At 37.5% G+C, this 15143-nt stretch overlaps 2 protein-coding genes across 2 annotated transcripts; one reads left to right on the top strand and one right to left on the bottom strand.

Moving 5' to 3' along the window:
• Nucleotides 1-467: 467 nt before the first annotated feature.
• On the bottom strand, nucleotides 468-2857 carry PAS2 (Protein-tyrosine phosphatase-like, PTPLA). The gene is made up of 9 exons (XM_087315300.1): nucleotides 2684-2857; nucleotides 2071-2182; nucleotides 1943-1961; nucleotides 1715-1803; nucleotides 1563-1616; nucleotides 1260-1330; nucleotides 1069-1150; nucleotides 859-955; nucleotides 468-715 (listed from the first exon to the last, which is right to left on the bottom strand). The coding sequence occupies exons 1-9, from the start codon at nucleotides 2752-2754 to the stop codon at nucleotides 642-644; spliced, it is 669 nt and encodes a 222-aa protein (XP_087171426.1). The 5' UTR covers nucleotides 2755-2857; the 3' UTR covers nucleotides 468-641.
• A 9713-nt stretch (nucleotides 2858-12570) lies between these two features.
• LOC147868096 (uncharacterized) lies at nucleotides 12571-14736 on the top strand. Its single transcript, XM_087315291.1, has one exon. It carries the CDS (start codon nucleotides 12803-12805, stop codon nucleotides 14471-14473), a length of 1671 nt encoding a protein of 556 aa, XP_087171417.1. The 5' UTR covers nucleotides 12571-12802; the 3' UTR covers nucleotides 14474-14736.
• Nucleotides 14737-15143: the final 407 nt, after the last annotated feature.

Here is a 15143-nt window from a genome sequence, read left to right as displayed (position 1 = left end):
CTATATAGACCACTATACTTAAAAAGATTAATTGGAAACCGTCTAATCATATTCTTTGTTAGTTTTAGAGGAGCAACCTGTTATTAATACCTATGGGAGTGAGGAAAAATAGGATCAGATGCATTTGCTAGTAATATTAGTAGATTGACCTGTTTATTTATTTATTTATATTCAAATTTCTTTGATAAAAAATAATATATGGGGTCACCAATTCTCATTACATTTCCAAATAATTCCATTTGTGATTACAAACACATGCAGAAGAATTGCATCTATCTCTACTGATTCGAGCCATGCACTATCATACACTTAATAGTTGGAATCACTGTTAATTGAAGTACATTATTTTCATCTGTAGCACTCATAATACAACATTAGATATCTTAGAACTCCATGAAAGTATTGAAGTACATTCTGAATGAAAGAAATAAGAAACCACAGTCTCACAATTTTGACAAGAGAAAATCTCATTCAAATTAAAATGTTTATTATGATCAAAGAACATATGATGGGCCTAAATATCTCATCAGTTTCACCTTGTTATGGCATTTCTGAAGAGTATCTGAAAGCAAGGGTTCCCCCCCTAATTTGTTCTCAAAACAAGAAATATTTTCCATGGCGACAATGCTGAAGAAACAAAATCATTCAGTCTTTCTTGCCTTTGCCAGAGCCTTGCTTCTTTGGCCCATCATGTATGTGTACATGTATGGACTTCCTGTAAAACAGCAAAGCAACGAATGGCATTGAGTATTAAGTAAATAATTCTTTTTGAAACTCTTCCAAGTGTAAATCTATTTTGTTATAGATTAGAAATCTTAAGAGTAATCTATAAAGATTATACAAGGTTTATTAGCTTACCAGGCACGTAAGTGGCAAGTGTCGCAAGGCAAGCAAAGTAGTTATCAAATGCAAAGTTAAACTTGTTCGGCATTCTGAGACAGTACAGTTCTGATGCCTGTACACACACACAAACCACCATAAATCATCATCTCTTAAGGGATCTCACTGGAAACATGTCAATCAATAGTGACAAATCTGGCTTTTCTTTCTTTTTTCCAGTTTCATTACCTTGACATATGGAATTGAAAGATAAATCAAGTAGACTTCGCTTGTGATGCCACTTGGATACAATACATAGAAAGTGCTATATCTGGAGAATCCAATTACGTAAATTAGAATTCTAGTGATGTTAAGGTAATATAACAAGTCCCATTTGAAATTAGTCAGTATGTTGAGAAAAAAAGCATAATTTAAACCACCTTAGCCATTGCATCCAGTAAGGTGAAATCCCAAATGCCTCCCTCATACCAAAGAATGAATACCTGATTAACTAATAAAAAAAGAGCATTGTTTACAGCAAAAGCAATGTGTCATACTAAGTAATAAAATATTATCTTTGGTGTGAACTGAAGGGAACTTGGACCTACATCCTATAATTTGATATGTTGCAAGTCTACAATGTAAAGAAGCCTTTTTTGAACTATTTTGCTAGTGCGATTTGTTTTAGGAGTTCTCACACATTCCTGCATATTCCTATAATATATAAAAGAAGAGAAACTTACCTCTGTAATGGACCAGCTAATGACCAAAGATGAAACAAATGGGCTGGTTCGAGTCTGGCTCCAAGTAAATATAGTATTATATCAGCAAAAATACAAATAATTTTAACAAGCACATTAATTGAAATCCAATGAAATTGTTTGATAAAAAATACCTCTGGGAAGCTCCATAAGACAGCCCATGTAACATAAAGGCGAGATCCAATCTGCGGCAATGTTGCAGAAATAGGGGACCTCACAATGCCTTAATGTGAGGCATGCGGATCCAAATTGAAAATACGATTAAATTACAACTCCAATAGAGAAATAAAATTAGAACAGGCACAGAGAAAATCTGTATATGGAATTAAAAAGGTTTGGACTCAAAAACAATATGACCTTACCTACAAGACTATTGAAGATCTGTGAAACAAAAACAAAAACACCAACAATCAAATCAAATTTCTTAGTTAAACTGACAGAAAATTCAGCATACAGTATTCAATGACAAAAAAGGGACATCACTAGATACCTCCAAAACAGCTGCAGTTTGAGCAAATTGCAATGGCTTCTCAACAGCATCATAGACAGCCTCATATCCTGATGTTCTCAGAGCCTGAATTGCATAGTAAAGCACCTGAAACCTGAAATAAAGAAAAAAAAGCGAGAAAAGTTTTTCATTTTGTTTCTCTTTACAGAAAATCTAGCTCTAGAAAAATGTAACAGACATGGAGGCTTAAAAACCCTAGAAAAATGGATTAGCATTTCAAACCGTAGAAAAAACAATTGTCCACAAGATCAATCCCTAGAAAGAAACAAAAATGAAAGCTCAAAAAATGTAGAAAAAATAGAAAATGAAGCTAAAAACCCCTGTGTATGGAATAGAATATAAAGCCATGGAAAATTAATAGTACACCCGATACACACTAAGAGAGAAATTGAAAGAGAAGCCCATAAACCCCTCGAGAAAAATAGAAAGAGAGGCTCAAAAACCCCATCAAAACTAGAAAGGGAGGCTCGAACCACCCTGTAAATGGAATAGAATATCTAATCCTAGAAAGAAATATAAACAGATGGTCGCATGCCTAGAAGAAGAGGAAGAAGAGAAGCAAACGGACACGGAGAAGATATGGCTCCAGGCTTACCATCCAATGAAGACAACCCAGTTGTAGACAGCAAGATAAAGTCGCTTCAACACAGAACCGAAGCTCGCCATAACTAGTGTATCTGTCTCTGTTTCTCTCTTCTCTTCGGAGGAGGTTTTGGTCCGTGTTCTTGCGGTGCTAGATTCAAAATCCAAACCTAAGAAGAAGCAGAGGACCAAAAAAGGAAGGGCGGAGGAGGAGGAGGAGTTATAATAAATGCACAAATAGAGATCTGAGAGAGATATGATAGAGACAGAGTAGATGGATTGGTAGTAATGCATTCATTCATTCATTCATTTATTTGTTTGTTTGTTGGTTGCTTCATTTGTTTGGTAAAAAAAGAATGGGGTGATGAAGGAAGGGCCGGATGGCGGGTTGCTCACCAAATGCATGTAACTCTATCACACACCCATCTGAAAAACTAACATGTGCCGCCCATCCACAATTGTTTGGTGGGGTTACAAAATCGGCAAAATGCAGGTTCGCTATTAGCAATCAAGGAGGATGATCCTCATGAAAATCGGGTGTTTTGTTATCTGTCATGTGAGTAATTAACATAATAGTTTACAATCGATTTTGGCTCACAACTTTTGTTCTCGTTGATGTGCTTGGAGAGATTGACATGTCATCGAAGAGTAGATTTTGTAAGAGGCAACTCTGTAATTTGCAAACATTGGAGAACATCACAGATTGCTTATTGAAACTTTCCATTCGTTGTCCCAAAGTAATACGTTTGGATGCATTTCACGGTAAACTTTCTGTTTGATTTACTCTTCGAAATGAATGGATTCGTGACTTTTTGCCGATATTAAATGCATTTCACACCACACCACCATCACCCACAATTGGGTCCAAAGGTGACTGAAGTAAATTTAACATGGAAAATGTTCACATTATCTTTTTATGTGAAAAGCTAATGTGAGTGAAATTTGTTATTGCACTATGCAATTTATTGACAAAGTACTACAATAATTAACAATTAACAAAGTAGATACATACATGAGAGAGTGGTTATGCAATCATTTTAGGAAGGTCTTATGTGCATCGTTTGGTGAAAACACACAATTATATTAATAAATGTGTGTGAAAATCATTACTTACAATGGGTGTCACAATGAAGTATGGTCACCCACTAACTACATGGGTATTGGAAATTTTTCTTCTCTCTCTCTCTCTCTAAAATTGAACTTTATTTATGTATGTGGCCATCGATACACCAGATGAAGCCAATTTCGAAGACTTTTTATGAAGCAAACACTTTAAATCTTGGAAGGGTATTACAAAGAGGAGAACTTGAACATCGACAACAACATCAATGAATTTGTTTTGACATATATGGATATGGCCTTATGTAGTTAACCTTAGGAAGAGAATGTGTATTAATGACATAGAAAGCAATATGCACAAAATTGCATCCATTCGAATGCTAAACACACAAAAGCAATTTTTGTGTGTTTTTGGGGTCTTTCTACTTGATTCCCATTTAATTTTGGGAAGTTAGATGTGGGGGTGGTTTTGAACCTTAAGCATGTACTCAAAGAACATGATCTCATCAAGAAGAGAAATAGTCTCATGAAGAAGGAATGCGTACGATAGTTGTAGCTTGACTTGCAAAAACTTCATAACAAAGTGGTTTTGGGCACTTTCAAACTTTTTCTAAGTGAGCTCGTTGTTGCCATAACTTCAACCCCATAGAGAAGCATCAGTCCTAGCCAAGAATTAAAAAGGCACGTTTGAGAACCTAATGTTTAATTCTTCCACCATTGCATATCTTCTCCAATGCATAGCCAACCCTACTGTTTTTATGCGGCGCGTAGTACGCATATTCCATCTATGATTGGAAGAAACCTCGAGCCCAAAATATTTGTAGTTTTTTTATGGTTGCAAGTAGTTTGTTATTATTTATTATACACAATGTTTATCCTTGTTTTGAGTATATTCACAAGAATAACCTTAGTTTTAAATCTATTTGCTAGAAGTTAGCAATGTCTCGATTCGAGCTTGAACTAGCCAAGCCGAGCCGAGCCACCTAATACATTAACAAAAAAACACCATTTTCTTAACATGAGTATCATATTCCATCAATGAACTAAAGGTTACTATATTTATGGAGTATTTCTCCTAAATAAAATGTGTGCCTTGAAGCCATTCAAATTGTTTTGGAGAGCCAAATAAGAGTGGACATGATAAATTGTTTCATGCCAAAAGTGTATCTAAGTTCTTAAGAGGAATGATTGTAATTAGTGTTTGGAACTTGTGATTTTGTTAGTTCCATCATGTTTCATGGAGATGGCATGATTCTCATGGTTGAAATTAAACAAATACCTCTAGGGGTACAAAAACTCAATTTCGACCCATGTATAAATGTTTATGCATATTATTTAACAAGACATACATGCTCAAGCAATGTTAGAGAGTTCAATTCATATGTCCATCAAATATTACAACTAGAAAGCAATTGTGTGTTGGTGTGACGGTAAACTTTATGTTGGTTTGAAATGCGTTAGTTTAAAGTAATGAGTGAGCCTCATGTTTTTCATGTTTTTTTCATAAAAAGCGTCACATTTTCTTCATTGTAAAAATAACAACTTTGAAATTGATACACAACAATTAGCCAACAATCTCTCCCGAAAAAATGATTTTCCACAACTCTTACGGTAGGAATGATAACAATGCCATGTAATGATGATTGTGATTTTAATATATAGGGAAATGAGTTCAAATTTCAAAGAAGGGGCGTTGGTGAGAGAAAGGAGTGAACGAAGTTAGAGGAAAGATAGTATAATTTAAAGTTAATACGACAATTAAGGACCACAATGACTAAGTGAGCAGAAAAGTATGGATATATACAAATAGAAATGTCACGATCAACGTGATACTAAATGTGAACATCTAATAGTTTATGTGTGTTAGTATACAGTAACCATTCGATTAAGTACGTGCCCACTTAAGTACACCATTCTATTAAGTGCGCATTCTATAGAGGTCAAAATCCAAATAAAAAAATTTACACTGTTTCATGATGAAATTACATCAAACCAATTTGGAACTATGTTCCTAACACCAAAAAACAATAAAATGAGTTTCTAAAAATAATAAAATTAAAAGAATTTGTTACACGATGGTGGATGGGGTCTGTCCCCCCCACCCCCCATGGCCGCCTTGTTCGATTCATTCATCCTTAATTTTCTTTCTTTCTTTCTTTTCCTCCCTCCCTCCCTCTCTCACTTTTTGTGCATATTGTTTTTTCTCAAAGATGGTAGAAGTTGCAAACTAATCTTTCTCTGTCATTCCTCTCCTCTCTTTTCCCGTTTCCTCCATTTCTACTACAATTGCTTAAACATGCAACCACTAGGAAGAAAATGTAGGAAAAAATATCAGCGCATCCAAGGTAATCCAATGAATAACATATGTATTCCTTAAGCCTAGCAGAAATGAGAAAACTAACGGTAATATGGAATCAAGAAAGAAACGATATTCAAGAAGAGTATGTTGAAACAAGAAATGTTTTAGGTCAATTATATCACATAAATTGATCACTTCTCTTATCAAGAATTGTGTGATCAAAACATAGAGAGAATTTTTTTTGGAAAACCCTAAAAATTTCAAAAAAGCCCTAAAAATTTCCAGAAAACCCTTAAAGTACGCAGCTCGGTTAAGTATGCACTTCTTCCTTGCGTTCAAAGTGCGTATTGTATGGTTAGTCCAATGTTAAATGGGTGATCACAAGGTAACTTGTATGCATATCTTCCATATAGAGGTGCTAACTTTTGCGTTATTGGTTGTATAAATAGGTAGTTCCCAGTTTGATTGTCCTTAAGGAGTTCAAAAAATTATGAATGTAAGATATTGATCAATGAACGGGCAAGGCAAGCATATGTTTGAAACAAACAAGGGAAGCAGACAAGCATATGTTTGAAACAAACAAGGGAAGCAGACAAGCACTCCCTTCAGTTATACTTGAATGTGGGGAGGAGTTTGAGGTGGAGAAGATCCTAGACTCTTGACTAATGCACATAAAAATTTATTATCTAGTATCATGAAAGGGTTATCCTCTATTTGAAACCACTTGAGAACCAATCAACCACCTTTGCGATGCACCAGACGTAGTTTGGGATTTTCATCATCATTATCCCCACAAACCTGCTCCGCCTAGAATTCGATAGTAAAAGGGAGGATAATGACACAACCAACGTGATATTAGAAATAAACATCTAGAAGTTTATGTGTATTAGTATATTGTATGGTTAGTTGAATATTAAAGGAGTGGTCATACTATGAAGTGTATGGTTAGTTGAATTGTATTGGATTCAATCTAGTCTCATCTTCTTCTTCGTTTTTCTTGCTTCTGCTTTCCTCTCTGTCGTTTCACTTCTTTGCTTGGCACACTCATTTGTTTGTCTCAATCATTCACTTTTCTTGCTCGAATTTTACTATTTTCTTCAAAAGTAACAAATGACGTATGTGGTGTGTGCGCGTGTGTGTCTGAGAGAGAGAGAGAGAGAGAGAGAGAGAGAGAGAGAGAGAGAGAGAGAGAGAGAGAAGAAAGATATATTAACGTCTTCTAAGACCAAATTTGGCCCATGAGACAATTGGTTTACAACAAAATGGGGTGTTTACCCAATCATCGAAAAAAAATAAAAATAGAACTTAAAGGTAAAAGTGTTGTAGTATTGTACAACTTAACGTGTTCAAGGATGCCCATATTCATCGTCTCCCCTTGTCCTTGAAAATATTCATTGGTTACATGTTGGTGAATATTAGAAAGGTTATTGTAAACATTTTGTAGCTTATTCTCTCTATGTTGTTTTAGCTCTAAGATATATCTATCTAATTTCTTTATATATGGAGTATCTAATAGTTTGGAGAGGGTGGGAGAGGATCTGAGTATGTCTTGGTATTTAGCCCTTATCTCGGCGTAAGTTGGATATAATCCACATATCTTTTCCTCTTTAGGGACTCAACTAGTATGAGCATTATCAATCTCAAGTTGTTGAGATGATATGTCACAAAACAAGAAGATTATATTCCATTACATTGTTGATCTTCTTAAGAATCGGTTGTGGTTAAGACCCCTTCTATACAATCGATAATCCATACCATGCATGAATGATTAGTATGCAAGCTTAAAGCCTTACATGTGGCAACCCACAAATACATTGTCTACAAAACACATCGTCACTAACTATTTACATTAGTTAAATGTAACATTTGGGGGCCATGACATCCCCTCCTTTTATCACTAATCTTGAGTTGGTTGGAGCCACATCAAGTGCATTAGCAAGGTTCCCAAGAGTTCTTTGATAATGGATAACCTTGATTAGAAAAAAGTATCGGAGGTAGTACTGTTGTGGCATAGTTTCCTTGAGTTTGAGATGCAGTCCTAGTGCAAGTTGGAAGGCCATAGGATTAATCTAATCAGATTTTCAGAAGCGTCCCAATATCTTGTGATCTAAATTGGCATAGGATCGAGTTGTGGTGATGATTGAATGCAATAGCTATTGATTGTCACCAACCTTAAAGTTGGGTGGTGCAACTAGACCATGATCAACCTACTCTTTATAATGTGCACATGCATTCACAAGTTTTCCTTGGTCACAATAAGCCCCAATTGGTATCTTGGCCAACTCCTCGATAGATGCATTCACTCAACTATTAGGTATATTGATGCTACAACATAGATGGAAACCATAGCTATTGAAGAATCCCATGTGTTATTGTATGCTAACTCAATTAATGGCAATAATTGAATCCAACCATCTTGTTGATAGCACACCATGCACTTGATATATTGTTTGGAGACTTGATTGACTCATTTAGTTTGAGCATTAGTCTTCTAGTATAACATTGAGGACCACTTCATTTGATTCTAAGGAGTTTTTTTAAAAAGAAAGATATACATCAGTATATTACTTGAGAAATGTACATATAGAAAACAGAAGGAGACATTTCATCTCACCTCTATTGTGATACAAAGGCTAATACCAACATTTGATCAAACAGATGATATCATATGAGAAACAAGTGGAGCAAAAACTACAAGCTATGCAACAAAAAAGAAGGTATGGCATAATTCCACCTCTGACCAGAAGCTGTATCTGAAAATAAGTGAAGCCCTTGCCATCGTTTCTTAAAGTCCACTTGACGTTGCCATAGAACATCAGCTGAACCCTGTAGATCATCATATATGACCACGTAGTGTATGGACAAATAACAGCTAGAATTCAATAAGCATGGTGTGGAGATGTATGATTCTAAGGAGTTGGAAGAGATATTGCTAGAAATAGGAGATGAATTGTGGTCTACAATCCAACATGATGTTTTTATGAGAGTCCATGGAGCCAAACATAATTTGTCAGCACTAGATTTGTTGTATACGTACTAGAGATGGTTTTCCATATGGGATGTTGCTAAGAGACACCTTTGTTAGGGGGTGATCGGGTGGTCTAACAACCTTTCTTCCTTATTTTCTCCTTACTTTTGTTTGCTTTATGTTAATTGATATTCTTATCGGCACATATATATTGCCAAAAATCTTCAAGTGTTAGAAAATTTCCAACAATCCTTTAAATGACTTGCATTGAGATCTCTAAAAATTGGCCAATCTATTTTAGTGAACATAGCCGGTGAGTCTCGTGGAATGTCACTTGGCTAATTTCCAACATGCTACATAAGAATAAGTGAGGAAGTACGACTAGGTGAAAATATTTTCCTAGGTTCCTCTCAAATGCCAAATATACTCATCTTCTAGTGGTTGACGATACCCTCTTTGACAATTGGATTTGTTTATAGTAAGTCCCAAAATGTGGCTATTGATCGAGGATTGTTAACCAAGGCCATGGTGTCATCTCTGCCACATCCTCCACCCCCATCTTAGTCCGAACTAGCTAATAGAGTACATAACCATGATTGGCTTTTACAACTTCAGTTGATTTTGAATTCATAATGACATCTCAATCACAAGGCATAAAAAAGAAATCGCAATAGTTGAAGAGAATTTGTTTTTACTAAAGGAATAAGGGGCAAAAGTTTGGTCAAGCTTCGACAAAAATGTTAACATTAAATACAACCAATGCACAAATTAATACAATTTCATTCTCTTGCTACTCAATTCAAACAACTCAATGTTCAACGTTGGAGAATTCCTCTATGACTCCTCATTAACCTTCTAATGTATTTATTTTATTACAATTAAAATATTCCATTTTTAGCATGCCGAATTTGTTATCTGTGTTTTTTAATGCAAACCGTATGCATTTTTCGTTTTTCTAATGACAAAGTAGATTCATGGACAAGTCTATCGCAGTGGTTTGTTTGTTGGCATGAGCAATTCGTATGTCTGAACAAAATTCTTAAAAGTCGTATCTTATAGATGGCTCATTGCATATCTTGTTAGCTCATTGCATATCTAAAAGCATAAATAGTTTGTAATCAAATGCCAACCGTTACATAGAAAATTTCAATGGATGCTTCATTGTTACGCTTAAGTCACACATTATTCTTTATTCTTATCTAAAATTATGGTTCTCTACCCTCCCAATCACAAGTATCTTAACTATGTGGAGGAGATACTAGTATACATACTTTTTGTTGTGCTTTGTACTGCAAAAATAGCGATGGAGAATATTAGAGTATATTGGCTTTGTTAAGTTGTCCAAAATCATCCATTCCCTTTTGAGGTAAATGCAAGATACCCAAAAACAACAATCCTATTGAGTGAATTGTGCTATTGAACTAGTGCACTATGTGCATGGTTGGTTAGAATAGATATCTAATGAGATGCTACTATCTAGCGTTATGGGCACTCCAAACGAATATTGAAATGTGAGATGAGTGCACTATGTGCAAGGTTTGTGCGCTTTGTTAGAGTCTATCTCTAACGAGATGTCACTATCTAAAGTTATGGGCGATCTAAGCGAATATTCAAATGTGAGACAAAATAGGCAAAATGAATGTTTGTTCATGAAATTCTAGATTAGGACAAGAAAGAATTATATGGTGGTATCAATGATTCAACCTTAATTCCTTGAAGTTATTCACACACAACTACTCTCCCAACTTGCCAAGGAACTAGATAACAATGATCTTAAATAGACACGAAATGCTCTATTAATATATCATTTTAAAATTAAGGATAGGCACGAGAATGAGTGCAAGCATGCTCGGAGTTTCTAAAATGATAGAATCAACACGATGCTAAAAGTCAAAACTTTTTTCACCCTAGTAAAAGACAAACGACAAATATGAATGTAGGTTTTAAACCTTTGCGTTTTAAGTAATTTATAGTTGTGGTCGTGGAGGGAGGGGGGTTTCCACATATAATGGTCATGGAACTACAGAAAGGCCCCCCATCTTGGATGCCTTTGACATTTGCATAGACTCTAGCACCATAATTAAATAGAGAAAGGCTGCAACAAGAAGAAAATACATGCAATCTATATGCAATTTGCACCACTTGTTGTCTTAGGTCTCTATAGATATAAAACTTGATAGTCTATTGTATGCATTTCACATGTACCTATGTATTCTTTCTACATTTTTGTTATAAGTTGCCGTATTCGTTGACTAAGGTTAACTCAGTTTTTTCAACAAAGAGTTATGTTTTTTATTATTAGAGTTAGATTTGTGTCTTGAAAACATTAAGCTCACATCGTGGAAACTTAATAAACTATTCTTGGTGCAATTCTCAAAAAATGTAAGACTCAAAGCACTTCCCATTGAAACTAAATCAACAATTTGAAAATTGTAAGTCGTGTCACTATAGAAAGTTCTCATATACTCAAGGCATTGTGAGCTAAAACAAACAATAACAGATTTTACTCTCTCTCTCTCTCTCTCTCTCCATACACACACATCATATGATCAACAATGCATCATGATTAGTATTTTACTTTCCTAATGTAGTCGAATCTCATTGATATTTTACTTGGTTAATATATGGGAATCTAACCACTTGATTGATGAGAAATGGGCATTGGTAAATTTGTAGCATCAGTTCATGATCACAATGGTTGGTAAAAACATCAAAAGTAATTAGTATAACTTATAATATGCATTTTCCAAGATAACAATGTTGGATTCTCGTATTTTTGGATAAGATAAATTGTATCTAAAGATAATTCATACATTTCAATTGACTTCGTATCAACTCTAGAAAACTATCGACAAGTGTTCTAAAATTTCTAAAAGGAAAATTGCGCTAGGTGGATAGTAACATTTACGAGGAAGGGTTCTAAAGAATTAATACAAAAGAATGTGATCACGAAAACTTCAATGTGAGAAACTAAGAAAGCTGGAATAATTAAACCAATTACAAAAGTTCATTAGATACGAGAGAAGGAAAACTTCCTTTTTAATCAAGACACCTCCAAGTAGCGGTGATCATGGATGAGTAGAAGAAGAATGTTTTGGAATACTGGTTCTTTAATACATGTACTTCAAAGTCATTAGATGAGTTAGGATGGTTCCACCGCCCCTTTTTTCCCTCAAAATAGTTCAACTATCCGTTGCTTAAGGAGGTTTCACAACAAACCAGTGTGATGTAGAGAAACACATAAAATTCTACGAGCATAGATAAGGTCGAAGATTCGTTCAAATGTTGGGTTACTTTCATATTTCAAGTGGTAAAAGCATCGTATATGTATTCATGAGCCTTGGGGAGGAAAGGAAGAAAGCAAAATGGGTAATGAAAACAATTACATTAAAGAGAGATCTCCTTTTTTATGAGAAGAAAACTAACCACATGGCGCAAGGGCCAAGTGGCACTTGCACTTGGCCTTGGGCCCTAGGAAAATGAATAGATTTTAAACCCCCTAACTTTATGACGGCAAAATGGAGACTAGAAGTTAGAGCCCTCCATGATATTGAGCAAACCAATGCTTTGTTGAATTTCTCGACCCTACTCTGAGAAAACATGCTTCACATCATGCACTTCACTAATATATAGTCAAAATATAAGGGAGGGACACTTCTCCCACCCTCTTTCTCTCTGGTCACGATCTATCCACTCCTACCATGTTATGTCACAAAACCTGATCACAAGTAGCGGGGGGCTTGTGAGCAATTTTCCCTTGCCACCACCATTCTTTCATTTTATCCTAGTAGGTAGAGAGAATTCTAATGAGCCCTTCTAATGCTAATGAAAAAAGGTTCCTTGGCCATGACAAGGAATGGAAATCCACAGCTTTGTCTCTGCCATTGTCACCATTGCCACCACTTTGCGATTCTAAAACAACAACATCTCATCATGTGAGTGTAGATTCGGATGATTCTGTGGTGAGTATGAATTGGAATATTCTGTCGGATTCTAGTTTGGTACCTAGCTCCGATTCAAGCATTCAATCTGAGCTCAGCTTGGCATTGGACACTCTTGAAAACAGTGAGGGATTGGATGAGACGGTCTCATGTAATAATAATAATAATGTGACATTGATTCGACATGTCAATGTAGCCAAGCATGATGATGTGGAAGAGGTACTTCGTGCCAATTCACTTGTCCATAGAACAAGGACACATATTATGAACTTCTCGTCACCACATGTCGAACTCATACAATCATTTGATGTATATGATACCAACCAAATGCGATGTAGGTCGGCGACTATATGCGTGGTGAAGGCCGGGCCGGAGCATGTGTACATCATGGGTGGAAGTGGAGGTTCTAACATATTGAAACTACACCTGGCATCAAGGTGTGGAGACAAGAAGGCGATTTCACTAGGACGAGGACGTGGTGGGCGTAAGAAGGATGATGATGATGGAAAGAAGAGAATGGTACGTGCGATGGCGGTGGTCGACCGAAACACGGTGGTGACGTCGGAGCAATGCGCACGTGGCAACCGCCACGAGATCCGAGTGTGGAGGTGCCGGCCGGACAGGGGCAGGGAGAGTGGCTCCACGACAGCTTCCTCTTCCTCTTCCTCTTCCTCTTCCTCCTCCTCCTCCTCCTCCTCCTACTACACATGTGTAGGGACGTTGCCGGATCGATATAGCTGGGCCCGCATCCGCCAAAGCTTGGTAGCCAGCAACTACGTCCGCATCCGGCGGCACCACAGGCGGCTGTGGACCGACCACGTGGATGCCATCACGTGCCTTGCCTTCTGCCCATCCAACCACGTTCTCTACTCTGTCTCCTGGGACCGCACCCTCAAAGTGTGGCGCCTCTCCGACTTGCGCTGCCTGCAGTCGGTGGCGCGCGCCCACGATGACGCTATCAATGCATGCATCGTCTGCCACCGCTCCGCTGCCGTCTTCACCGCCGGCGCGGATGCCACCATCAAGCTCTGGCTGCCAACCTCAGCCTCGTCTTGTGACAACAACAACAACAACAACAACAACTCATTCTTCCGGGTGGAGCTTGTGGCCACGTTGGCCGGCCACAAGTCAGCGGTGAATGCGCTGGCGCTGAGTCCGGACGGCCGGCTGCTGTACTCGGGATCAGCTGACAGGACAGTCCAGGTGTGGCCCATCAAGAAGACTGGCGGAGGCAGTGCCGGAGATGGGCCGGTGGCGACGCTGGTAGGGCACCGGGGTGCGGTGCTCTGCTTATCGGCGATGGCGATGGAGGCGTTGTGCAGCGGATCAGAGGACAAGACGGTCCGGGTGTGGAGGCGATGGCAGGGCGCGTGGGCCTGCGTGGCCGTGCTGCGAGGCCACGCCACTCCCGTCAAGTCCATCATCATGGCCATGCCCATGCCCGCCGCCGCCGCCGCCGGAAGCCAACTCCCCCTCTCCCTCTCCGTCGTCAGTGCCTCATCGGACGGTCACGTCCGACTGTGGAGCCTCAAATAATTCTCACCCAAGGAATTATTTCCAAGGACAAACCCAAAGTCTCTCCCGTAGCATCCATAGATAGAAGATAAGTGTGGACTCCTCATTGTGCTGTTGTGGTCGGTGGGTTACTGTCCATATATGTATGTATGATGCCCATCAACGTGTGTTTGGGGAGGCATCTTCCTTCATCTTATTACACAAGTTTGTAGTGAGTTTACATTGAGGAGTCCTCTTGCGGCAACAATTGCAAATAACTGCCAAAACAACAACAATGATGATGATGGAAGCATGGGTTCAATTCAACTCAAAAAATTTACTTTTAAGTGCTTCCCGTTTATTTGTGGTGCTAATTAATGAAGAGTATGACATAAGATAATACCTCGGTTAATTGCAATATCTAAAAGTTCCCACAAATGTGTAATTTCATATTGCTTAGATCTCCAAGAGGTATACATAACACTTTTATAGATTACATTCAAAATGAATGAAATATATATATATATATATATATATATTTAAACACTTCTCATAGAGATTATAGCCATGCGTCAGTGTTCTCAAATCTTTTGTTTTCCTTTGAACACAAGGAAGGCCATTGCATTTAGGGACAAACGTGAATGGAACGCTAAAAGCTATGTGTTTAGATGTAGATCAATTAAAGTTGGAGCCTTTGCACTTCATTTTTAGG

Source organism: Azolla caroliniana, unplaced genomic scaffold (assembly GCF_043228905.1).
Source record: "Azolla caroliniana isolate FFs.n. ecotype wild unplaced genomic scaffold, voAzoCaro1.0.p SCAF_1, whole genome shotgun sequence".
Classification (NCBI taxonomy): domain Eukaryota; kingdom Viridiplantae; phylum Streptophyta; class Polypodiopsida; order Salviniales; family Salviniaceae; genus Azolla; species Azolla caroliniana.
Note: the sequence above shows the minus strand (reverse complement) of the source record. Positions and strands in the feature narration are given on the sequence as shown.

Bases quoted from the DNA above. Each gene is read 5' to 3' on its own strand.
- PAS2 (XM_087315300.1), bottom strand. From the start codon at position 2,754: ATGGCGAGCTTCGGTTCTGTGTTGAAGCGACTTTATCTTGCTGTCTAC. The intron at 1,331-1,562 runs GTAAGTTTCTCT...TTTTTTTATTAG, and splicing joins TTAGCTGGTCCATTACAGAG to TTAATCAGGTATTCATTCTT. The intron at 716-858 runs GTAAGCTAATAA...GCTGTTTTACAG, and splicing joins ACTTGCCACTTACGTGCCTG to GAAGTCCATACATGTACACA.
- LOC147868096 (XM_087315291.1), top strand. From the start codon at position 12,803: ATGAGCCCTTCTAATGCTAATGAAAAAAGGTTCCTTGGCCATGACAAG.